We start from the raw sequence: 25,466 nt of genomic DNA, 5'->3' as shown, positions 1-25,466 counted from the left end.
GTCCTGGCCCAGTCCTGGCCATTGAGGCCATTTGGGGAGTAAAGTAGCAGATGGGAGATCTCTCTTTAATCTCTCTCTCTCCCACTCTCTCTGTAACTCTGCCTTTCAAATAAATAATTATTTTAAAAAATGGTTAACCTAGGAACTCAGCAATTTCTAACAACACAAGTGAATCTTAAATGCTCTATGCTAAAATAAAGACATCTCATATGAGTACCTAAAATTTAATTTATATGAAGTTTTTGGAACAGGAAATAGAAACTTATGGTAGAAAAATTAATGTTTATTGTAGTGAAGGGGTGGGAATTGACTGAGAAGAAACATGAGGATACTCCAAAGTGATTGTAACGTTCTATATATTACAGGAGTTTGGGTAACCTTCTCATCAAATAACTTTAAAAAAAAAGTTTTACTTTCTTTAAATTTTACCTCAACCAAAGAAAAAAACAATCGTAAAGCAGTGAGGTTTAACTAACGATATGCATGTTAAAGTATTTAGGGGGAAAATATAGTGCTACCCATAAATTGATGTGAAATGCATAAAAAATAAGATAGATTATTGAATGGAGAGAAATTTGGAAAGTTGTATAGACAAGGAGATAAAGCCAATACAGGAAAATATTAATTGTAGAACCTAGGCAGTGGGTATAAAATTCTTTCAACTTCTCTAAGTTTTTAACCTTTTTTACTTGAGAAGCAGAAAGAGGGAGAAAGAGAGATGGAGCTCCTATCCACTGGTTGGCTTCTCAAATGCCAGCAATGGCTATGCCTATGCTGGACTAGAAGCCAGGAGCCCCCATGTGGGTCATAGGGATCTATCTACCAGAGCCAGCATCTGCTGCCTCCCAGTGTCTGCACTTACAGGGAGCTGGAAATGGGAATCAGAACTAGAATCAAACCCAGGCACTCAGATAAGGGATGCAGGTGTTTTAACCTGTGCCTTAAGTGCTAGACCAAATGCCCACCCCAGTTTTGAACTTTTCATAAAAAATGCAGAACAAAAATAGGCTAACACTGATCAAGATCCATTAATAACAAACCTCGTAATGCTAAAATTAAAAAAAGTTATTACTTCTTGACTTAAAAATTTTCCATTTATCTACTCTTTGAAACTGAAGGAAAGCTAGGCAGTGAGTCTCTAAGAGAAAGGAAATACATTACACAATACAGTAGAATTTATAAAAACTTAATCTAACCACTTTTCTTCAATGTTTTTGATATTATACAATAAGGGATGTTTATTTCCAATAAAAGAATTAAACATATATTATAAATAAATGTAAAAAAGGTACATAAAAAACTACATAAGCCATCAGAATTCCCATAAAATTGGGAAATAACATCTGCATATCATTAAATTTTCCCCTGAACTTCTAAATTTTTTTTGAACTTTTTCCCATGTCTAAGTGTACATTTTCCTGTAAAAATAGAAGGAACCTATACATAAAACTTTATATCTAGCTTTTTTAAAAAATATTTTATTTATTTATTTGACAGGTAGAGTTACAGACAGTGCAAATGAGAGAGAAAGGTCTTCCTTCCGTTGGTTCACTCTCCAAATGGCTGCAACTGCTGGAGCTGCGCAGATCCAAAGCCAGGAGCCAGGTGCTTCTTCCTGGTCTCCCATGAGGGTGCAGGGGCTCAAGCACTTGGGCCATCTTCTACTGATATCCCAGGCCACAGCAGAGAGCTGGACTGGAAGAGGAGCAACCGGGACTAGAACCAGCACCCATATTGGATGCCAGCGTCACAGGCAGAGGATTAGCCTAGTGCACCACAGCACCGGCCCCATATATCTAGCTTTTAAAAAATAAAGCTTTATAGAGTGAGGGTTTGCCATTTTATTAAGGCTATTTATACTTATAGCTAAACTGCTTCCCAAAATAAGTAAACATAGCAGATTGAATTCCACCAGCAATGTATACAATGCCATTTTGTAAATGTTTAGTATTATTTTTAATCTTAATTTAACATATTATAAAATTATACTCATTTAATTATCCATATCTGTGATTTCTAAAAAGCTTAAACATTTTTTGAAAAATTATTAGTTATCTACTTTTTTGGATGTGTGAATAAAATTTTTTTTTTTTTTGGACAGGCAGAGTGGACAGTAGAGGGAGACAGAGAGAAAGGTCTTCCTTTTTGCCATTGGTTCACCCTCCAATGGCCGCCGCGGTAGGTGCGCTGTGGCCGGCGCACCGCGCTGTTCCGATGGCAGGAGCCAGGTGCTTCTCCTGGTCTCCCATGGGGTGTAGGGCCCAAGCACTTGGGCCATCCTCCACTGCACTCCCTGGCCACAGCAGAGAGCTGGCCTGGAAGAGGGGCAACCGGGACAGGATCGGTGCCCCGACCGGGACTAGAACCCGGTGTGCCGGCGCGGCAAGGCGGAGGATTAGCCTACTGAGCCGCGGCGCCGGCCAATTTTTAGTTTTTTAAAAACATTGATTTATTTATTTGAAGGGCAGAGTTACAGAGAGACAGAGAGAGAGAGCAAGATCTTTCATCTGCTGATTCGCTCTCCAAATGGCCGCAATGGTTGGAACTGGGTTAATCTGAAGTCAGGAGCTGGGAGCTTCCTCTGGGTCTCAGACGTGGGTGCAGGAGCCCAAGCACTTGGGCCATCCTCTGCTCCTTCCCAGGCACATTAAAAGGGAGCTGGACGGGAAGTGGAGCAGCCAGTACTCAAACCAGCACACAAATGGGATGTAGCACCACAGGCAGCAGTTTAACCCACTATGCCACAGCAATGGCTCAAGTTAACTTTTAATTAAGACCCATTATTTAAATATAAAAATCTAGATTTTCCTGATATGTTAGTTGAACTAGCAATTACTGCCCTAACAGGAAATCCATTTTTGTACTATACTCTTCACTCTTAGTCACAAAGCTTGGTTCCTCATAAGCTATTCTGATGCAGCTAATATGGTATGTCATTATTACATATGTATAAAAACACACGCTCCCAATGGATTCTGGTACTGTGATACTGATTTTTATTTTTTACTTTAGTGTGATGGTAAGTATGATGTAACATTAAGAATTCATTTATATCTAATTTACTAAGTCTTTCTTTTCTTCCTAATATTTTTATTTGAGAGGCGCGCGCGCGCACACACACACACACACACACAGAACAGGAGGAGAGAAATAGATCCTTCAGGGGCCAGTGGTTTGGTGTAGCGGGTAGGGCTGCAGCCTGCCATGCTGGCATCCCATACTGGTGCTGGTTCGAGTCCTGGCTGCTCCACTTCTGACCCAGCTTTCTGCTGTGGCCTGGGATAGCAGTAGAGGCCCGCATGGGAAACCCGGAAGAAGCTCCTGGCTCCCGGCTTCAGATCAGCTCTGGCCATAGTGGTCATTTGGGGAGTGAATCAATGGATGAAAGACCTCTCTCTCTTTGCCTCTGCCTCTCTGTAACTCTGCCTTTCAAATAATAAATAAATAAATCTTAAAACAACAACAACAACAAAAGCACAATTAAAAAAAAAAAAAAAAAGATCCTTCACTCTCTAAAATGCCTGGCCAGGAGCCAGGGGCTTAATCCAAATATCCCATGTGGGTATCAGATACCCAATTACTTGTTGCCTCCCAGAGCATGCATTAACAGAAAGCTGGAATGAGAAGCACAGCCAGGACTCAAACCCAGATACTCTGATATGGGATGCACTATCTTAACTGCTAGGCCACATGCCTGGTCCTAGTATTTTTAATATACATGCCTAGATTGGAATCTAATTGGTCATGATTCTTCTAATATACTGTTGTTATTTCTCTGAAAGTTTTAAAGAATTCATCTACCAAATAAAGGAAGGTCTTTGGGAAAAACAAATACAGTTTTCAACTGGGTATTATTATGGTCACTGACAAATACTTTCTAAATACTATTTTAGTTCCAAGATATCAACTTTATATTCTTCAAGAAATTAAAAAAAAAAAAAACTAGATATTTTCAACACAATATCTATGATGTTACAAAAGAAAAAAAAAACCTTCCTAATTCATTAAAATCTATTCTACCTTGTCAAGAAAACAAAAGCACATATGGAAAAGAGTAATTCTAACTTTGCCTACACTAACTGTAATAGATTTTGCAAGTAAAGTAAATTTTGGATTGGAAGACCAGTAACAGGTTATATTGTAGTTTCAATGTAATATGGTCCTTTAGATTCAGAGTTCTTTCTAAGGATAAGCAAATGACTCTCACATTCCAAATGTTCTAACATAAAAAAGGAAAAGTCTGGAAAAATTAACCTCTTTTATTAAGAAAGAAGCTACCATGCTATAATATGAAATACTTTAAGCATAAAACAGCTTTAATATTTTAGTACTAATGGCAAAATGCAGTTTCACTATAATTAAAAATTAGTCCCAGATCCTTGTAAAAGTTACCTTGTGGAAATTACATGGCATGGTAAAATTTAAATACATTATAAAAATCAGTTAGTTGCTGACTGATGTAGCACTGGTTAATTAAATTAAACATTTCTTAAACAACTACTGGATACCAGGTCACTGACAGGAAGGTACAGCAATCTATCAAAGTATAATTTAAAGGGCATGGATCAACAAGTCCATGTAAGTACATTTATACATGCTAATATCTGCACTAAATATTTTGGTAAATACGCACAAAAGTTATTGATCAAAATTCTCTTGGAGGATTAAATATAAATTCACCACATATTACTCTCTTTTTCTTCGTATTTGTAGTGTTTCCCTCACGTCACACTTCACACTTTATGGGTACTTTATAATTAAAAAATCCTGGAAGTACTCAATTCACAATTAAATTATAGGGAAAAAATAAATCAAGAAACTAGCTTTGGATTACAATTCTTTCAGCAAAGGTCATGTACTGAATAACACCTAAAAAAACAAACAAACAAACAAACCCAGTATTATGACAAATAACACAGAAATATGTAATACATACATTCAGTAAATAAAAAGACGTTGCTATTAATCAATTTACCTTAAAAGTACATAGATTTAAACATGAGGTCCAGCATAAACATTTTAATATGTTATCCACTTAAGAATGGTTCTAAGATTAATGTCTGAAAAGAGATCATATAAAGATATTTCCAAAAGTTTGTGAAGAAAATAGAATTAAAAGACAGCCTTATTTTGGTGCAAAAAATTTTGAAATCCAGTTATAGTTTTTTTTTTTTTCACAATTTTCCATGAACTCTTTGAAGTATCTTTGTATATGCCTACTTTAAAATGTGAAAGCTAAAAGGAATATAATTAACTATAAATTTTATGCTTTGGAAGAAATATAAAATGGCATTCAACAGTTGATGAATTTTTTTTTTATGTGAGCAGTATATTTATGAATGCCAGAGTAAAACCACAAAGGTACTCTGCCTCCTACAACTCAAAGTCATTTTTGAAATTATTTGAAATGGCTAAAAATATAGTAACCTTGGTGATAAAGACAGGAAGGACTTGATACACTAAACAGTCATGTTAGATCAGAGGAAAAGGGCTAATATCTGAATACAAAAGGATCTAGACATCCTAACAACAACAAAAAAGTCAAAAGATACTTTTTTACTTTTGTCAATTGGAAAACATTTGTTTTCTTGGTCCTCAATTCTTCTCCAAAGGTAGGGTTCATCTTTCACCGGTTCTTAGGCTGAAAATATTTGAGAGCTGGTAGTAAGTTTATACAGTTCAACCCCATCATTTTTACAGATAAGAAAACTGAAGCTATGAATTTATCCAATTAACATTACTAACCCCTAGTGAGAAGTATAAAGAACAAAGTAAGATTTACTCCTCATCGACTTAAATAAGCTTATACCCCACTGGAATTTTTTAACTCATATACACAGATAACAAGAATATATTCCGACCATTTTATATTAAAGATGAAAAACTTCAGCTGTGACCAAGCTAGGAGTAGAAATCAAGTCTCCTAGGTTGCAGCCCACTGTCTTTGCCTCTTTCTCATATTACACAAGAAAGCTAAACTTCAAAGTCAAAAGATTTAAACTTGGAATACCTAAATGCTGAAACTTCACTGACAAACTATTGATTTAAATTAAAATGTCTATAATTTCAGATGATTTTACCATATGAAAGGCTGTTAGGTAAAGATGATGATTACTATTAATAATGATAATTATTGGGGATGGCACGGTGGCAGAGTAGGTTAATCCTCCACATGCGGCGTCGGCATCCCATATGGGCACCAGTTCTAGTCCTGGCTGCTCCACTTCTGAACCAGCTCTCTGCTATGGCCTGGGAAAGCAGTAGAGGATGGCCCAAGTGCTTGGGCCCCTGCATCCATGTGGGAGGCCAGGAAGGAGCTCCTGGCTCCTGGCTTTGGATTGGCATAGTTCTGGCCATTGCGGCCATTTGGGGGTTGAACCAACAGAAGGAAGACCTTTCTCTCTGTTTATCTCTCTCACTGTCTGTAACTCTACCTGTCAAATAAATAAATAAAATCTTTAAAAAAATTATTATTAACATTCTTTTGACTATATATTCTGTGCCAGATACTTTACACAGATAACCTTTAACCTTCATCAGTTTCATGTAGGAGGAATCATCCATTACCATCTGCATTTTATAAAAAAGGACAGACTGTCCCAAGTTTACAACTAGGGAATAGCAAAATAGAAATATGAACTCAAGCTCATTCCAAACCATTATTTCTCTTGAATGATATATAAGAACACCCAAGTCTGATATCTTGGATTCTAGGTATACTGTGAATGGCGTAAAAGCAATTTTGACTCAATCTTACTTAAGTAGAGTTGAGAAAATAGACTGTAGAGAAAAAGGCTACTTTTGAAAAGGAAATATTCTGAACTTTAAAATTTATAGGACATTACTATAAATTCATAGGATACTACTGCCTGAACACCATTTTTATAACATAAATTAAGCATATACTGAAATATGTTATGTCAAGCACAATATCAAGTACTGGTGATATGCATACAAAACACAGTGTAATTCCAATAATCATACTAAATAAACATTTACAGGGGCAATGTGGTGTAGTGGGTAGGGCCGCCACCTGTAGTCCTGGCATCCCATATGGGCGATCATTGGAGACCCGGCTGCCCCACTTCCAATCCAGCTCTCTGCTATGGCCTGGGAAAGCAGTGGAAGATGGCCCAAATCCTTGGGCCCCTGCACCCATGTGGGAGACCAAGAAGAAGCTCCAGGCTCCTGGCTTTGGATGGGCACAGCTCTGGCCATTGCAGCCACTTGGAGAGTGAACTAGCGGATGGAAGACCTCTCTCTCTCTCTCTCTCTCTCTCTGTGTAACTATTTCTTTTTCTTTCTTTCTTTTTTTTTTTTTTTTTTTAACAGGCAGAGTGGATAGTGAGAGAGAGAGACAGAGAGAAAGGTCTTCCTTTTTGCCATTGGTTCACCCTCCAATGGCCGCTGCGGCCGGCGCATCTTGCTGATCCGAAGCCAGGAGCCAGATGCTTCTCCTGGTCTCCCATGCGCGTGCAGGGCCCAAGGACTTGGGCCATCCTCCACTGCCATAGCAGTGAGCTGGCTTGGAAGAGGGGCAACAGGGATAGAATCCGGCGCCCCAACCGGGACTAGAACCCGGTGTGCCGGCGCTGCAAGGCGGAGGATTAGCCTGTTAAGCCACGGCGCCGGCCATAACTCTTTCAAATAAATAAATCTTAAAAAATAATTGTAAATTGCCTATCTTATTTGTCCTATGTGTGAAAAAGGATACAAGCACATAAGATGTATGAGTATCACAGTAAAATCTTAAAAATTAAAAATCTAGTCAGCTAAAATATTAACACACAAAAATTTCAGTAATTTTGTTAGAGTTAATTAGAAACAAATGTAAATTTACAACACACATAATTAATTTCCATAAGTGGACAACACACACACAAAAAATACATGTTCAGAGAATTTAGGTCCTTGGAGATAACCATGGGCTGCAGAAGCTTCAAGAAAAGGAAGGAACATGAACAGGAATGTCTTTAAGGTTGCACAGTATATGAAAAAAAGAACAGGAGGAACATAGGACAAGTATTCCAAGAAAAGGAAAACCAAAATGTACAAAGATACCAAGTGCCAGTCACCAGTTCAGGAAATAAAAATAAGAATGTCCCTATTTAAGGGACATGAAGAAACAATGTGAATAAAGGTTTTACATATAGAAAATAAAGATTAAAAGGCAGCGAGGAGTAAAATTATGGGGAAAATTTTATTAGATATACCCATAATAAAATATCTTAGTTATTTTTATCATATACTATAGGCAAGATTGTATCATAATTTTTAAAAGGATTGAAAAAAGTTGCTTTGGACAGACAGAACTGATTTTTTAAAGTTTTAGCTGAAATGAAATTAATGAATCGCTTTTAAAATCAAATAAGGGTATGGATAGAGGAAGAGATTAAAGCCATAAAATAAGGCTAAAAAGCTGATGGATGGTCTAGATGTGAGGTAGAGATATAAAGGTAAAGAGGCACACAGGCACATAATTGAGAGATGGCTGGAAATAACGTTGAAAGCTTGAGGACTTCCAGCCACCTTATCCACCTACAACAGGAACAACTGGTTTCAAAAACAATGAACATCATTTCTGAATGCTGAGGTTTTTAAGAGGTGAGAAATGCTGAAGACGGTTCCACCCTGGTTGCGACTGTGTTCTACTTCTTGAGTCTTAGTCACGCTCCGTGACTAGGCCAGAAACTTAGATATATGTAACCGTGCAGCAAAGCTTCAAGACTGAAAAAAGACAGCATGGTGCTTGAAAAGTTTTGGCTTTCAGGGCACTTCAGGTGTTTCAATTAGTGATGTTCAACTGGTAAACTCTATGAAAACATTCCAAAATCAGAAAAAACTCTGAAATCTAAATCACTTCTGGTCCTGGGCATTTTGGACAAGCAATGTTCAAGCTGTACAAGTTAGCTTGGCCTTCTTAGATGATTTCATTCAGAGCAGCTGATGATGATATTTAGCTCTCAGTTGAGGCATATCTGATCCTGTGTATGGCCTAGTTATCCTATAATCACATACATGATGTGAATGCCCTGGTGCTGATTAAGTTTAATGTTGCATAGTGTACCACCTTTAGGAAAATATATTTTAAACAGATAATTCACCTCTATCTTAGTGAGGTGCTATAGCTTGTCACTCTATTTTTTTACATGATGAATTTTGCATTACCTGATCTACCATCTGTGTTAAGACTCGCTATTCTCAGTTGATAGGACATATTCTGAATGAGTTATTAAGATTCCTTCTCTAATCATAAACAAATAATCTGAAAGCTTTTGCTGAGCTGTGTTTTGAGGCAGACAAAAAAGCAGTAGTTGTTGCATAACATAAAGAGTACAGACATTGAAGTCATATATGTAAGAATTCTGGTCTTGCCACCTAAGAAACTATATGAGGTAAAATAAAAAAATAAGGCATACAAAGAAAAAGAAAGGTGTCCACTCCTATCTGCCAACCAGCAATCCTTCTCTGTAAAAATAATCATTGTTTAGATTCTTCTGTACGTATCCTTTGATATATGTGAGGCACATGTAAATTTGTTCTAATTAACCAATCTCCTATTGATGGACATTTAAGTTTAGTCTTTATTATCTTTGCTTCTAATGGTTATTCAAAAACTTGAGATCACTTGTTTTCATGCAAATGTCTATAAAAATCCTAAAAATGGAGTGGGAGGCAAAAAAGATGCATATTTCTAGAATGTGATAGATATTACAAATTATCCTCAATAGAGAATCTCATCAACACTGCATGAGTACAAATGTTGCCTTCCAACCTCTGTGTTAAACATACTTTAATCAAAACTACCCTCCGTAGAAAATACTCCTTATAGAAACAAATCTGTTAGGGACTCTCCAGTGAGACTGTAAATTAAATCACCGAGCAACATAGGCTATCTTTCTGATACAAGCATCTTATTATTTAACTTTCTAGGAGACAAAAATTAGAACTCTTACTATTGTGATGGACTGAATGGCACAATATACAAATGTCAACTTAATCACTAAAGCAGTAATAAAATTGTAACTAGAGATTTTCAATTCCATTTCCTACATTTGGGTTTTAATTCATGTGGTGACTTTGGGGGTAGGTGTACTCATGGTGGAAGACAAAAAGTAATTTTCCTCTAATAGGAGAATAACCATTTATTGACTAGTCTACCCTTCTTTCACCAATTTGATTCTCTGTATCCTATACCAAGGACTCACTGAGTTTGTTTCAAGTTATTATTCTGTTTCTCAGCTCAATTTGTCTACTTTTGCTTCTTTGCTTTTTAAATATCTGCTGTATAAATGCCAGCATATATTATTTAAAATATTAATATGTTCCAAATAAAAACAAATTTCCTTTTCTAACCATCAGTTAGTTAGAAAATTGAGCAACTATTGCCTAAGAACCAATAAAAATAAATTATATTTAAAACATAATTTATATGAATGCAATTAATTACTAAAATGTAAATAAATACCTTCACAGACATAAAATACAATGCATTAATGATGGCAGTTTTTAATGAGCTATCACAAACTCAAAAAAATATTTGCCTTTGAATAACTTATTCTATACTTAACACAGATCTATTGCCAGTGACTTAATAATCATTATCTCTGACACTCATAGCAACCCTGTAAGGTAGGTCCTATGATCCTCATTTTATAGATGAGGAAACTGAAGCGCTAGGAGATGAAGTAACTTGTTAAAAGTCACAGGGTAAAAAAGTGGCAGAAACAGGATCCAAGCCAAGGAATCTGATTCCAAAGCCTCAGCTCTGTACATTTTTTTCCTTTATGCTTTTTTTTTTCTTTTTCTTTAAAACCAGTAGACTGGCCGGCCGCGGCTAAATAGGCTAATCCTCTGCCTGTGGTGCCGGCACCCCGGGGTTCTAGTCCTGGTCGGGGCGCCATATTCTGTCCCGGCTGCCCCTCTTCCAGTCCAGCTCTCTGCTGTGGCTTGGGAGTGCAGTGGAGGATGGCCCAAGTGCTTGGTCCCTGCACCCACATGGGAGACCAGGAGAAACACCTGGCTCCTGGCTTCGGATTAGCACGGTGCGCCAGTCGCAGGGTGCCGGCCATGGTGGCCATTGGGGGGTGAACCAACGGCAAAGGAAGACCTTTCTCTCTGTCTCTCTCTCTCACTGTCCACTCTGCCTGTCAAAAAAACAAAACAAAACAAAACAGTAGACTTTGGTCTTATTTATGGTGGCTATCCAAATAGAAATGCTATCAAATTCTTCATGTGAATTTCAAGCACAGAAGTTCCTAATATCTGTTTTTACTCTACTTCAGTTAGATTATGGTTTAAGTAGTATGCAAAAAATGCAATGGAACTATTACTTTAATTATAACATCATATATCCATCAGTACAATTTAACCCTACGAATCAGTACTATTGGACACCACCCATCTTTCTCAATCTTTAATCATCAGCAAATCTGTTCTAGTCTTCCTGCAGTGCATCTCATTTTGTTGCACCAAAAAAAATCATTATAAAATGAATTTCTGAAATCCTTTAACACACATATTCTCATGTAAATGTCATCAAAGCCTTCTGACTAGGAGTGGACAGAAATGATTACTTCCTCATTAAACAGAATTAGAAGATTCAAAGAGGCCAAGTGATTTATCCAAGATGACAGAACCTGTAATTGGCAGAGACAGAACTGAAGATCAGACATTGATATTACCTGTGAAGCTTTCAAACAGTAGGCTAAGTTAAAAATTATAGCTGGTATAGACTGGCACAAACCTATTGTTGTTTTTTTAATTATACATCTTTCCAGATACTCTGATCTTATTTCTCTATTTTGTTCTCACCAACATGAGATATCTGACATGTGCTATAATCTAAAATCTAAACAGATCAGCTTTAAGGCATTTATCCTGATCCCACTGAAGTCTAGAGTTATCTTTTGCTAAATCTTAGTAAATACCATTGCTACCTTCAATTATATTGGGTACTCATTTTTCAGAAATCTGAGAAATCTACTCTCAAGGAATATCAATCAATTATATTCAAATTGTTAAGATTTTTCTGAGTAATTTCCTTAGTTTGTAGAAATGATATGTATATGTGAAGTTGGAGAGCCATCAGTGTCCCTTGCTCTAGAGAAATGTAGAGGCAAGCACCTTAAAATTTATTTGCAATGTAGAAACAAATATTCAAACGGTAAGAGAGTTAAAAGTAGACAAACCTCAAGCTAAACCCACACCCTCCCACAACCCAGTCAATTACAGAGGCAGAAAATTAAAAATATGGTCAAATAGCAAAACACTGTTTACCCAAATATCAACAAGAATGTTTCAATGGAAATAATTTTAAAACCACCTCTTACTATCAAATGCCATTGTATTTATAGACAGTAGTCATTAAAAACAACAACTGAAAAAAAAAAACAACAGGTGTGAAAAATATAGGCTGTTAATATTTAAGATATTTCTTTTTTTTTTTTTTTTGACAGGCAGAGTTAGAGAGAGAGAGAGAGAGAGACAGAGACAGAGACAGAGAGAAAGGTCTTCCTTTGCCATTGGTTCACCCCCTCCAAATGGCTGCTACGGCCAGCGCGCTGCACCGATCCGAAGCCAGGAGCCAGGTGCTTATCCTGGTCTCCCATGGGGTGCAGGGCCCAAGCACTTGGGCCATCCTCCACTGCCCTCCCGGGCCATAGCAGAGAGCTGGACTGGAAGAGGAGCAACTGGGACAGAATCCAGTGCCCCAACCGGGACTAGAACCCAGAGTGCCAGCGCCGCAGGCAGAGGATTAGCCAAGTGAGCCGCGGCGCCGGCCAATATTTAAGGTATTTCTCAAATAACATTTGTAATCAGAAATATATAGTTTGCATTTTTAGATTGAAGTAAATGTTCTTTTCCGGTTGATCATAAAACCACAATGAGGGACAGAGGTGGCACATTTAAAAGTTATATAAAAACAAATAACCCAAACTTAGTTTTTGACCTAAAAATACCAAACAATTAACATTTTTAACAAACATACATTCTGGAGATCACTCTAACTTTGTCTGAAAACTAGAAAATGCAATTCTAATTTGTGACAGAAATAAGGTCAGCTTTAACAGCTTAATATTGTTATCTTGTTTCCTTTTAAAGTACCGCAAGAGCTTGCAATGTCATCCTGCATTTTTGTAAGTAACCAAATGGAATAACCTCATTATGTGGTGAGCCAGATAATGGTTAAATAAGGAGATTCGTGTTTCCATATGTTTTAAACAAGGAAAAATATAGAATAAAAATATAATCTCCTTTCCCCTGCTTCTTTCTCCTCTTAATCTAAATATAACCAAACAATAAAGTTACTATTTATCTAAAATTTCACCCATCCTTAAGGGTTAAATTTAAATTTTACTTTTTCCATAAGCAACTTTTGATTTTCAAAATCAACAATGATTTTCTTCATATCAGAATATTTATACTCTTTAAGCATTATCTTCATTACAAACATGTTAGTCTAGCCTCTCCATCAAGAATGTAAGTTCAGGGATAAGTACTAAACTTTAGAACCTTATAATCCTTAACTGGTCACACTGTTTAATGAATATATCAATGTAAAAATATTGAATACCAACTATATTCAAGTAATTGAAGTAATTCAAGGAAAACATCTGACTAAATTTGTACAGAAATTAAAAATAATGCTGAAATGATTGCAAAGGCAGAGGCAGAAAAATGACAGTTTTACAACAGATATATTTGGGAATATGTATGCTCTAGCCAATAGTGGAGAATCTCATTCTGCTATTAGTGAACCTAATAAACCTTGAAAATATTGTTGATATTTTTGTTTCAGAAAACAGAAGAAGCATTTAACTAAATCTCAGCCTCACAGAAGGGAAGTACTTTGTAAAGCAGAAGAGATTGGAACTAAGAAAAAAGCAATCATGGTTATCTTAGCTTTGATGATACTAGAAAAGGAACACTGAGCATAGTTGACATACGTATCCACAAAGAATTCTGAGGAAAGATAGACAGGATCATGAGAGAAGACCTAACAGAATATGACTGAAGAAGTCTCTGAGCTCACAAGTGAAATTATTATATAAAGTTATAAATGCTCCCTGAGTAGCTGCCTTATAAAAATTTGAATACATAGTAAATATAAATAAAAGAAATTCATCACCAAAAGGTATAAGGTAATCACTCTCCCCCTTTGATTGCCTACTAGCTTTACTGTGCAAAGAACTGGGCCTCATTCTAAGAAATTACTGTCTAGTTCTGATTAGAGACCTAACCTTACAAGTGGAATCAGTGTTATTCACTGTAAATCTGCTCAGTGCTAATCAGTGTTATTGATTTTTATCTTGCAGTCAAATTGGAAAACAACACAATTACTGAATGGAAGTTATTCTGGCTTAACTGGCAAAAATACATGGAGGGGCAAATACATACATCCTGTGTGCATTGCAGCAAGTAATACTAACTATAAAAGATCTAATTAGTTCATCAAGTAGAACTAGTAGGAACACTGCAATGATGGTACAACAATTTGCCAAACACTCAGATTTCCTTAGAACATTTGTTAAAAGACAGAGGGATAAAACCAAAAAGGAATGAACTACAGTCAGCCTTCTGCATCTGTGGGTCCCATATGTGTGGACCTAAAATATTTGGGAAAAAATTTTTTTGTCTCTACTGAACAAATCTGCCAAGACTTTTTCTTGACATCATTCCTTAAGCAATACTGTATAAAAATTATTTGCAGAGCATTTACACTGTGTTGGGTGTTGTAAGCAATCTAGAGGTGATTTAAAGTATACAGGAGAGTGTGCTTAGGTTCTGTGCAAACACTTTTGCCATTTTATTAAGGGATTTGAGCAATGAGCATTTTGGTATCCATGGACCACCTCTCCTTGGACAGTACTAATACATACAAATGACAGTACTAATACATAGAAAAACATGGATGAATTTCAAAAACTTGCTGAACAAAGAAGCCAAATACACACTCATAAAATATGCTCCATGATTCCATTTATATGACATTTCAGAAGAAGAGATTATCTAGAGAAGTAGTTTCTAGGGAAATTTGGCTCTCCTCTTACTGGGGGCAATGCTGGAGACATTTTTGGTTGTCACAATGAAGGTGGGATGGGGTAGAGGCAACTGCTACTGTTATCTAGTGGGTAGAGGCCAGGGATGCTGTTAAATTCTAATATGGGGAAACTAGGTAGGAAGATTAGGTAGGAATAGGTGTGCTGGAACTAACTGCATTGTAGCTTTATCCCCTCACCTGTGGGTTTACTATATCCACCTTCCCAGGATGCACCTGTGTCTCATCCAGGACCAGGAGGAAGGAGATGCCACAATTGCCACACAGAAGTTAAACTCCATGAAGAGGTGCCATGAAAAATCTTAGAGGGCCTTCCCTTACCTCATAAAAGATACTGATAATGTGTGAGGAATACCTTTTCACTTTTGACCCTCTTTGAGGATCCTTCTAGAGCCTCTTCCTCCCCCCATCTCTTTTTCCAGGCAACTCTCTGGTCTACTTGGTGACAGCTATCTCTGTGTGTGTGGCTCACATTCATAAGTTGAATGTATGCTCATTCTTTCTTTTAAATAAATCCTGCCCTCACTTGTGCACTGTATGTATACCCCTGCTTTATTCTTATCTCTGTGAGGGCAAGAACCTGGAATAAAGATTAAGATACCTAGGCCTACAACAATTCCATAACCCACAGGACAGCACCACAACAAAGAATTATCAGGTCCCAAATGTGCATATACCCAAGTCCAGGTTGAGAAATCCTGTTCTATAGTGATCATTAGTGGTCTAGTAGTGAGAGTAGGGCTATGAAGAGTAAAGAATAAAGAAACTATGGGAATAATAAAAACATTTCAGAGTTTAATTGTAGTAGCAACTAATTCATTTGTCAAAACAATCAAGTTGTACTCTTAAAATGGGTATATTTTATTGTATACAAATTTTACTTCACAGTTGATGGTGAAAAAAAAAAAGCACCTATCAAAGAACATAAAAACTATGTTAAACATTTTAATCAAATTTTTCTTTTTTTTAAACATATGTAGAGGGGTTGGGCATTTGGCATAGTGGTGAAATCACCACTTGGGACACCCGCATACCTTCACAGAGAGCCTGGGTTTGAGTTCTGCTCATTTCCAATCCCAGCTTCTGGCTGATGTGCACCTTAGGAGGTAGCAGGTGATAGCTTAAGTACTTAGGTCCTGCCTCCCACTTGGGAGACAGGGATTGAATGCTGTGCTTCTGGCTTAGGCCTAGTCCAGTCCTAGCTATAGAGGACATTTGGAGACTGAACCAGAAGATAGAAGATTGCTGTCTGTTTATCTGTCACTGTCTGACTCTCTGCCTTTCTAATAAAATAAAAATAAATTCATATATATATATATGTATGTGTGTATAGAAAAGATAGAAAGTGTCACTGGTAGGATTATGGGTAATTTTTGTCTTTTTCCTATTGGCTTTAAATTAAAAATGTAATTTCCATATTTTTATATCTCTGTATCTCCAGTACCTAAAACAGGTCCAAATAAGAAGATACTAGGAAAGCACAGTTGCAGGCCTGGCATTGTGGCAAAGTAGGTAAAGCTGCCGTCTGCAGTGCCGGCATCTCATATGGGCACATGTTCAAATCCCAGCTGTTCCATTTCCAATTCAGCTATTTGCTATGGCCTGGAAAAGTAGTGAAAGATGGCCTAAGTGCCTGGGCCCCTGCACCCATGTGGGAGACTCAGAAGAAGCTTGTGGCTCCTGGCTTCAGCCTGGCCCAGCCCTGGCTGTTGTGGTCATCTAGGGGGTGAACCAGCGGATGGAAGATCTGTCTTTCTGTCTCTCCCTCTCTCTGTAATTCTGACTTTCAAATAAATAAATAAATTTTATAAAACAAAAAACATAGGGGCCAGTGCTGTGGCTCAGCGGGTTAATGCTCTGGCCTGAAGAGCTGGCATCCCATATAGGCACCAGTTCTAGTTCCGGCTGCTCCTCTTCCAATCCACCTCTCTGCTATGGCCTGGGAAAGCAGTGGAAAATGGCCAAAGTCCTTGAGCCCCTGCACTGGCTGGGAGAACAGAAGAAGCTCCTGGCTCCTGGCTTGGGATCAGTGCAGTTCTGGCTATTGCGGACAATGGGGAGTGAACCAGTGGATGGAAGACCTCTCCTCTCTCTGTGTAACTCTGACTTTCAAAAAAATAAATAAATCTTAAAAAAAAAAACAAAAAACAAAAAAACACAGCAGATAGGAGCATAATTCATTCAGTTTGTTCAATGGCAGGCTAGAGCTGAGCAAAATGTGAGGAATACAGTTACTCAAGAACTATGGAGACAAATAATTGTCAACAAATCAAACACAAACGAACTAATGGTTATGATGGCGGTTTCAAAGAAATACAATAGAAGAACCAAGCAACTGACAGGATTTACAAGGTGACATTTGAGATGGGCCCTGATGAAGCACTAAGAGCTTGTAAGGGAAAATCATTAGATAATTTAGAAATCTTTTTAAAAAAACTTACATAACAATTTTGTTACACTGTTCTTTGTCACATTATATGGTTCTTAATGTGAGCAATGAGCAAATCTTTTCCTGAAGAAGAAGATTATCCTACGTACTGAATAAATTATATATGATGAGAAAATACTACTTCCAAGAGGGAATGTGCAAAGGATTTATCTTGATGCAGCATTTGCACTTCCACTGCATCTACATCTGGCAATTTCTCTGGCATCATTCAATAGTAGAGACAAAAATAATCAATGAGACTGCAGTTTTAAAACTAACATTTGTTAAGTAAATCCAGTTGGTCTCTTACAACACACTAAAACATCTCAAGCCATCAGCAAGTGAAAACCGAAGATGCCTATCCAAAGCGGACACCGGAAATCCTATAGTACATCCTTGACATGATATAGCTTTTTAAACCCTAAGAAACACTTATAAATATATGAATGGGGTAGACAATTACTCTATTCTGCTAAAAAAGAAAATGATTATATGAAGGTAACAAGTAGATTACTATCTTCTGCGAGAAAAAGTCCTGCAAGGTGGTGGCAAGATGACTGCAGGCAGAACCTGTCTGTCCTGCTCCTTCGATTTCCTGTCATTTTGAACACTACTGAAATCAAGGCATTGCAACTGAATTACACCGACTTTATTTAAACAGAACAAATGTTATGCAGCAAAAAACAAAACAACAAAGACCAGTTCTTGAGTGAGAAAGTCATCCCAAAGACAAAGGGTTTTAAGTGCATTTGACTTTGCAGAGAGAGAGAGAGAGAGAGAGAGAGAGCGCAGTAACATTTCCTATTCGTTTCTCTCTTGACTTGGGAGCAAAGAATTACTGCGGGCAATTGAAGGGATACAATTTCCTGGTAGTGACTGTAGAAAAACAAAAATGCTTGAAGCAATCAGCCAGTTTACGAGGGAGACTTCTGGAGACCCGTAACAGCCAGCAGACAAGGAACTCTGGATGTGTTTATAGATAACGACACCGATAAGGGGGCCAGGCGCAAGTGCAACACCAGCCAAGGACTGGAGGCAGGCAGAAAAACAATCACTGCCGATCCTCTGGCTACCGCCCCAAAAGACCACCCCCACAACACCAGCCCAGAAGCACCCCTCTCCCCACAGTAACTCCTTAAATCCTGCCAGAGTGTGACAGGTTGCGTCCACTTACTGAGCTGTCCCCCGCCCGACGTGGTACTAGGTTCCCGACCTCCAGCGCTTCCAACGCCGGCTGCTCCAGGGATACCCGGCGCCCCCATCCCTGGCGGGGTCCCACTCTGCCTCTCGAAGTTGCCTGGGTTGGAGAAGTAGTCGCGCAGCCGAGGCAGCTCGCGGCCGCTCTCTAACAGCTCCGTGTGCAGCTCCAGGGCGGTCAGCAAGTATTGATCGCGCAACAGCTGAGCGGCGATCGCGTCAATTGACAATCGCGCTGGGGTCTCCCCGGAGCCCCCCAGGGCCGCCGCCGCCGCCTCCCCAGGGAGCCCTGGCCTTACACTGCTCCCTAAGGCCACGGGATCTTGTGGCGATAGCGAGCCCGCAGAGCCAGGATCCAGGCCACCCCCGGCTCCTAGCCGAAGTCCTGCCCGCCGCTCCTCGGTGGCCGCTACCTCTTCGTCGTCCTCGTCTGAATCGCTGAGGAATGGATTCACGCCGCCGCCACCACTACCACTACCTCCAGGCGCCATCGCCGCCATTTTATCCTGTCAGGATTGTGGGCGCCTCCCTGACTGACTCTGACAGGCCGCAGCCTGAATCCACTCTTCGCCTCAGCGGGCACCGCGCACCTCCACAGCCCTGGCCTGACTACGTCCCGCCTCCACACTTGGAGATCCGGCTCAGGCTCGCAGGCAGGAGGTCCGGATGCAGCACTACCAGCTGCCTGAGCCGCCGCTGCACCCGCAGCCGGGCTCTGCAGGCGTCTTCCTGGTCTCCAGTATCGCGAGACCTGGCGCGTGCCCAGCCTCTCTCCCTGCCTTGGCCCCGCCCCAGCATGCCTCTGCCCCGCCCCTTCTCAGCGCCAGAGAGCAAAGATTGAAAGACGCGCTCCTCGCTCAAAAGGAAAACCCCGCCCCTAACTACTCCGGGATTGGCTGGAGTTTCTGGGGGCGGGGCCTGGCCCGAGAATGATCGCGAGAGCAGCTACGGCCCGGTAGTAGGGGGCGTTCCATGGTTAAAGCACAAATGCCGTGGTGGGTGACGGAGAGCGTCTGTTCTGTCGTATCACGGGGCAGAAAGCCTTGCCTGAGAGGTTTAATGCGCTGGGTGCTGCCCTGGCGCTGAGGAGGCCTCGTTCCTGAGCTCTGGGCTGTACCGGAAAGGCTCCAGGTAAAGTCCAGGGCCGGTGCGATGAGGTGCGGCGGCGTGGAAACTGGCCTCGCGCCTCGCTGCTCGCTGCCCGTTGGCATTTTCTCGGCACAGGTAGCGAGTGCTCGGGGCAGGACTCGGAATTTGGCTTTGCCTGGGAGGCCTGGCGACAGCGCCCTCGGGGCCCGGACTTGGTCCTGTATGGGATGGGTGGGTGGTGCGGAGGCCACGTCGGGTAAGGATTGCTGAGGCTTGAATGTGCCTGGATCTGGGAACACCGTCGACCTGGACAACCGGCAGGTGCTCAATAAGCACTTCATAAGAATTGGCCCAACAGCAGCTCTTCCAAAATACCAAATGCTGCCCCACCTTAGGGAGAGAAGCAGACTTGAGCCTGTGGAGGTCAATGACCAAGTCAAGTCAACCCCTCTAATGAAATTTCGAAGGAACTGACATCATTTGTGAACGTCCAAAGCCATTCTCTCTCCTTTATGCCCTGCAGTCTTTCTCATTCGGTCATTTAAGCGAGAACCAAGGTTTTGATTTTGGGACATGGCTTTTAAAAGTTGGATGCTTTAAGGAGTTTTGATTTCCTTTATCAAGCATTAGCACATAAAATAAATTTGGAAGGGCAGAGTTTACCTTTTTTTTGGGTAAAGATTTATTTATTTATTAGAAGTTAGAGTTACTGAGAGAGAGAGAGCTTCCATCTGGTGGTTCACTCCTTAGATGGCTGCAATGGCCATGGCTGGACCCGGCAGGAGCCAGGAGCTTCATCTGGTCTTCCATGTGGGTGGCAGAGGCCAAAGCACTTGGGCCACCTTCTGCTGCTAGTCCCAGGCTGTTAGCAGGAGCTAGATTAGAAGTGAAGTGGTTGAGTCTCCACCCAAGCCGCGGCTTTACCACAAAACAGCCCCTAAACTGTTATTTCTGCTCTCTTCTGTTTTCTTCACATATGAATTGCCACCATTGCAAATTTTAAATTTCTTACTGTGCAGCTACTATTAATCAAAAATAAATAGACAGCAATAATGATGACTCATTAAATTGAAGCAGTAAGTTATCTCCTTAAGCTCTGTGAAGGGATTAAAATAGAGCATTCTTATATAACCTTAGGTCAGGTTATTGGTTTACATGTAAAAGTATGCCAGTAGGGTAAGTGTAGCCTTCAATTTCAGTTTACTCGGACTCAGTAAACTAAATTTTATTTGAATGAGGTTTTGGGGGTTTTATTTCTTGCTATAAGTTCTTTAAAAATAGTATTAGTAGCAAGAGTTTAAAAGTATTTTTATGAAATATTAGCTTCTGATGTTCTTATGCCAAATATTTTTCCGTGCTATCATTGAAGAAAGACTTCAAAAAGAGAAAATGAAATTAGGGAAATAGTATCAAAATGGCCAATACTATATCCTGTTACGTATTTCTTAACAAAAGGAATTACCAAGCCTTATTTTAATTGAGTTTGCTGGGGAGATTAAAAATGAAGCCAATTTCTGGAACAGAGGATTGATTAGTGAATGGAATGGTAATGGCAGGATTAAAACAGGATTGTTTATATAAAATATTTCTGTCTCCATAATGGTGAATTTATTTATTTATTTATTTATTTTTGACAGGCAGAGTGGACAGTGAAAGAGAGAGACAGAGAGAAAGGTCTTCCTTTGCTGTTGGTTCACCCTCCAATGGCCGCCGCGGCCAGAGCTCTGCGGCCGGCGCACCGTGCTGATCCGAAGGCAGGAGCCAGGTGCTTCTCCTGGTCTCCCATGGGGTGCAGGGCCCAGGCACTTGGGCCGTCCTCCACTGCACTCCTGGGCCACAGCAGAGAGCTAGCCTGGAAGAGGGGCAACTGGGACAGAATCCGGTGCCCCGACCGGGACTAGAACCTGGTGTGCCGGCGCCGCAGGCGGAGGATTAGCCTATTGAGCCACAGCGCCGGCCCCATAATGGTGAATCTTAGAAATCTCCTGCCCTTAGGATTCCTGAAGCGGATTGTACTTATCAGGAAGAACCTCAATTCATATCCCAACTCTGTCAATTATTTGTTGTATGAGACCTTGAAAAACTAACTGATTGCTCCCATCCTCACTAGCACACATTTGTCGAAGAGGGTAATGAAAGTACTCAGAATTATGAGTATTTTGGTCATGATGCCTGATATGTGGTATGCAGTAAATGTTGCTGTGGGCAATTTTTTTAAAAAGATTTATTTGTTTGAAAGGCAGAGTTAGAGAGAGAGGGAGAGACAGAGAGAGATCTTCTATCCACTGGTTCAGTCCCCCAGTGGAACAGTGGCCAGGGCTGGGCCAGGCCAAAGCCAGGAGCCTAGACCTCCATCTGGGTCTGCCACGTGGGTGTGGGGGTCATTTGCTGCTGCTTTCCCAGGCCATTAGCAGGGCGCTGAAGTGGAGTAGCAAGGACTTTGTGTCCATATGGGATGCCAGGATCGCAGGTGGTGGCTTAACCTGTTATGCCACAATGCCAAGCCCTATGGGCGATTCATAATTAATGAAATGTTAGTATATATTGAGAATACTTGACAGGTTCTTAAACATAAATATCAACTGTTGCCATAGCTAAAGTCTGGAAAAGCAATTAAGTGGGTAGGTCTGAAGGAGGGAATATCTATAATTTTCGAACTGAGTATGCAAGTTGAAAATAAATTTAAAATTTTTTCTTAGAGACTTATAAAAGTTAGACATACAAATTTTTAGATGACAGATCTAAATATAAATCTGTAGTTTTCTCCTTCTATTTACTGTTCTGTAACTGTGAACTTGTTATGTGACCTTGTAAGCCCATAAGAAATCAGCTGGCCAGTCTTCCCAGCAGGTGCTTTCCCCCACTCTTCACAGCACATAGAGGTTTGGTTATCAATTAAAAATGTATAAGACGTAGCACACACACTAGAATAGTAATTGCTGATCTCTACTTATCTTAATTTATTATTGATAGTGTTGGGGAAATTTCCTTTCTAACCTAGGAAGATTTGCATTAATCTAGGCTGTTACAGCTAATGTGTCATCTGAATAATGATAGTCATTGAAGTTTGTACCTTAGAAATGAAACTATAAAATGTTCCCCCCCCCAAACATTTCAGCATTATAGTGTTTATGAAATCATTTTTGGCTTTAATAATTTTTACTTTCAATTTTTTTAAAAAAATTTTATTTATTTATTTGAAAGAGTTAAAGCAAGAGTGGGAAAGACAGAGAAAGAGAGAGAGATCAATCTCCCATCCACTGGTTCATTTCCCAGATGACCACAAAGGCCAGGTCTGGGCCAGGCTGAAACCAGGAAGCTGGAGTATCTTTCAGCTCTCTCACAAGGGTGGCAGGGGCCCAAGCACTTGGGCCATCCTCCTCTGGTTTTCCTAAGTCATCAGCAGGGAACTGGATTGGAAGTAGAGCATCCAGGAATCAAACCAGCTGCCCATATGGGTTGCTGCCGTCCCATGCGCTGTCTTTATCTGTTACACGACAGTGCCAGCCTGGCTTTAATAATATTTACATAACCACAAGTAACAATCTTAATACAAATTTGGATTCAAAGTTTTAGTAATATCAAATGTTTGTGTGTGTGTGTGTGTGTGTGTGGTAAACATTCCACAGTTATAAGACAGACAGCTTTTACAGGTATATGGATATGTCTTTTAAAATTTTGTTGGTTATACATTTCCAGATGAAAACATGGCAAAATTTTTTCTTTAAATAAATATGAATGAAATATGATTAACTTTAAAGAGAACCATTAAGTAATAGCATTGTTTAATATACATGTGCTTGGCAATAATAAAATATGTAGTATGTAAATGTTGTTATTTTGCAATCACTGCAATTTTTTTGTATATTAAATTACTTAAGCATAAAAGATGTAGGCTTTTGTTTGTTTCTAAAGTATGTGAACCTTAACTGGTCTGATTCTGGAGAAACAAAAAGATAAACAAGACAACCTCTAGTGGCCATACTGTATATTGCATTTACCTTTGAAATGACAGTTCTAATAATTTATTCAGCAAACCTTTGAGTCTTCCCTAAGCGTTTAGGACTGTGATGGATGCTGGAGATGCCCTATCCTGCTGTCATGGCATTAGGGTGATGTGACAGAGACAGTGTTAGTCCAACTAGTCAGATATGTAGCTTCTTAATTACAAACCAAAGGCTTTGGTTTCTGAGTTAGCCTTCATAATCCCTGAGGAAGTGAGACTCGAAAGGACATATTAGAGTCAGTGGGTAAGAGGCTGGAAGAAGAGGTTGGAAGCTCACTCTGTGTAGAGGGATTGTAGCTAGGAGAATCTTCCAACGGTGGGGAGCAAGGGTACTTGAAGAAATAGAGAAAGGCCAGCGAGGTGAGATACCATACAGCAAGCAGGAGTGCTGTGAGCAAGATTAGAAGAGGCAGAGACCAATCCGTGTGAGATCTTTTTAGTCATATTAAGGATTTTAATCTTAATTAGGATGGGAACTAGCACTGCAGGGTGTTATCCAAGGGATGAGATGTTCAAATTTACATTTTGAAAAAAGAAAAACATAATACTGCAGTTACATGGCAAGAAATGGATCACAGTGGGTTTATAGGGAGATGTGTTAGTGCATTTGCAGTAGTGGAGGTGAGAGATAGTACACATCTTAGACTAGAGGGGTGGCACTGGAGAATAAGACAAATGAATAGATCCAAGAAAGGCAAATGGACATGATTGGTGGATTAAATATATAGGGGGAGAAGGGAATAGTGACTGATGACTGATTTCTAGTTCTCAGACTTATGTAGTTGAGTGGAAGGTGGTGCCACCTCTTGGGATTGTGAACACTATGCATTTAGGGGAGTAGCAGACAAAGCTCTTGGGGGATATTATGAGTTAGATTTTAAACAAACTCAATTTGAGTGTCTTTCAAATATCCAAGGGGATTTATCAAGTTTGGAGTTATATACAGGATTTGGAGCTATAATTTGTTGTGACTTTAACATGTAAGTAATGACTGAAGCCAAGGATACCATTCAGTGTGCCAGGATAGAAACTATAGGGTAAGAAGAGAAGATGGCCTAGGACCATGTTTTGAGTAACTCCAAAGTTCAGTGACCAAACAGAGACTATCCTACGTAAGAGAAGTAGGTTGAAAATGAAAGCAGTAATCACAGAACTGAAGAGAAGAAAGCCTATAAAAAATAAAGTGTGGTTAACAAAGTCCATTGAGTGGAAACACCACAGAAAACGACTAAAAATAGTTATCACACTTTTTACAATTAGATATCAAAGTGAGATCTTTCTAAGGTAATGAAAAGGTTTTAAATTAAGTTGTTTGAGCATTAGGCAGTCACATTAGCCTTTTTGAAATGTTTGGCTGTGTTGGGAGCAAAAGGCAAATGCCTGTAAAATTTTTCCTTTTAATCCTTATATTTGTGAGATGTAGCCTTGTCACAAGTGTGGCTTAATTTGTCTTCAGTGCTATATGGTATTTCATTGTGAATCAGTAATTTATTCCCTATTGTTTGGTATTTCTGATTTTTATTATTACAAATAGTGAAAACCAATATTTGATTTTTGAAGTTTTTTACCTGTGTTTATTTATGATGTAGAATTTATTTTAGTAAATTATAAATTTGTAGATGTACCAATACTTCTCAGTAGATTGAAAACATAAACTTTGATCTCTGTCTTAATACCATGTACAG

General features: G+C 39.4%; 2 protein-coding genes across 11 annotated transcripts in view; one reads left to right on the top strand and one right to left on the bottom strand.

Annotated features, from left to right (window-relative positions):
- Nucleotides 1-19,410, bottom strand: part of RELCH (RAB11 binding and LisH domain, coiled-coil and HEAT repeat containing) — a 128,916-nt gene extending 109,506 nt beyond the window's left edge. For all 5 annotated transcript variants that reach the window (XM_062201766.1, XM_062201767.1, XM_062201768.1 and 2 more), the window contains exon 1: nt 18,664-19,410. In XM_062201766.1, coding sequence (XP_062057750.1) covers nt 18,664-19,186 — 523 coding nt within the window. In that variant the 5' untranslated portion in view covers nt 19,187-19,410. The remainder of the gene's footprint in view (nt 1-18,663) is intronic.
- Nucleotides 19,411-19,662: 252 nt separating this feature from the next.
- PIGN (phosphatidylinositol glycan anchor biosynthesis class N) overlaps nt 19,663-25,466 on the top strand; it is a 149,091-nt gene continuing 143,287 nt past the window's right edge. For all 6 annotated transcript variants that reach the window (XR_009866831.1, XM_062201765.1, XM_062201763.1 and 3 more), the window contains exon 1: nt 19,663-19,817. The gene's annotated coding sequence lies outside the window, so the exon portion shown is untranslated. The remainder of the gene's footprint in view (nt 19,818-25,466) is intronic.

This window comes from Lepus europaeus, chromosome 9 (genome assembly GCF_033115175.1).
Source record: "Lepus europaeus isolate LE1 chromosome 9, mLepTim1.pri, whole genome shotgun sequence".
Lineage (NCBI taxonomy): Eukaryota > Metazoa > Chordata > Mammalia > Lagomorpha > Leporidae > Lepus > Lepus europaeus.
This window is presented reverse-complemented; position numbering and strand designations above follow the sequence as displayed.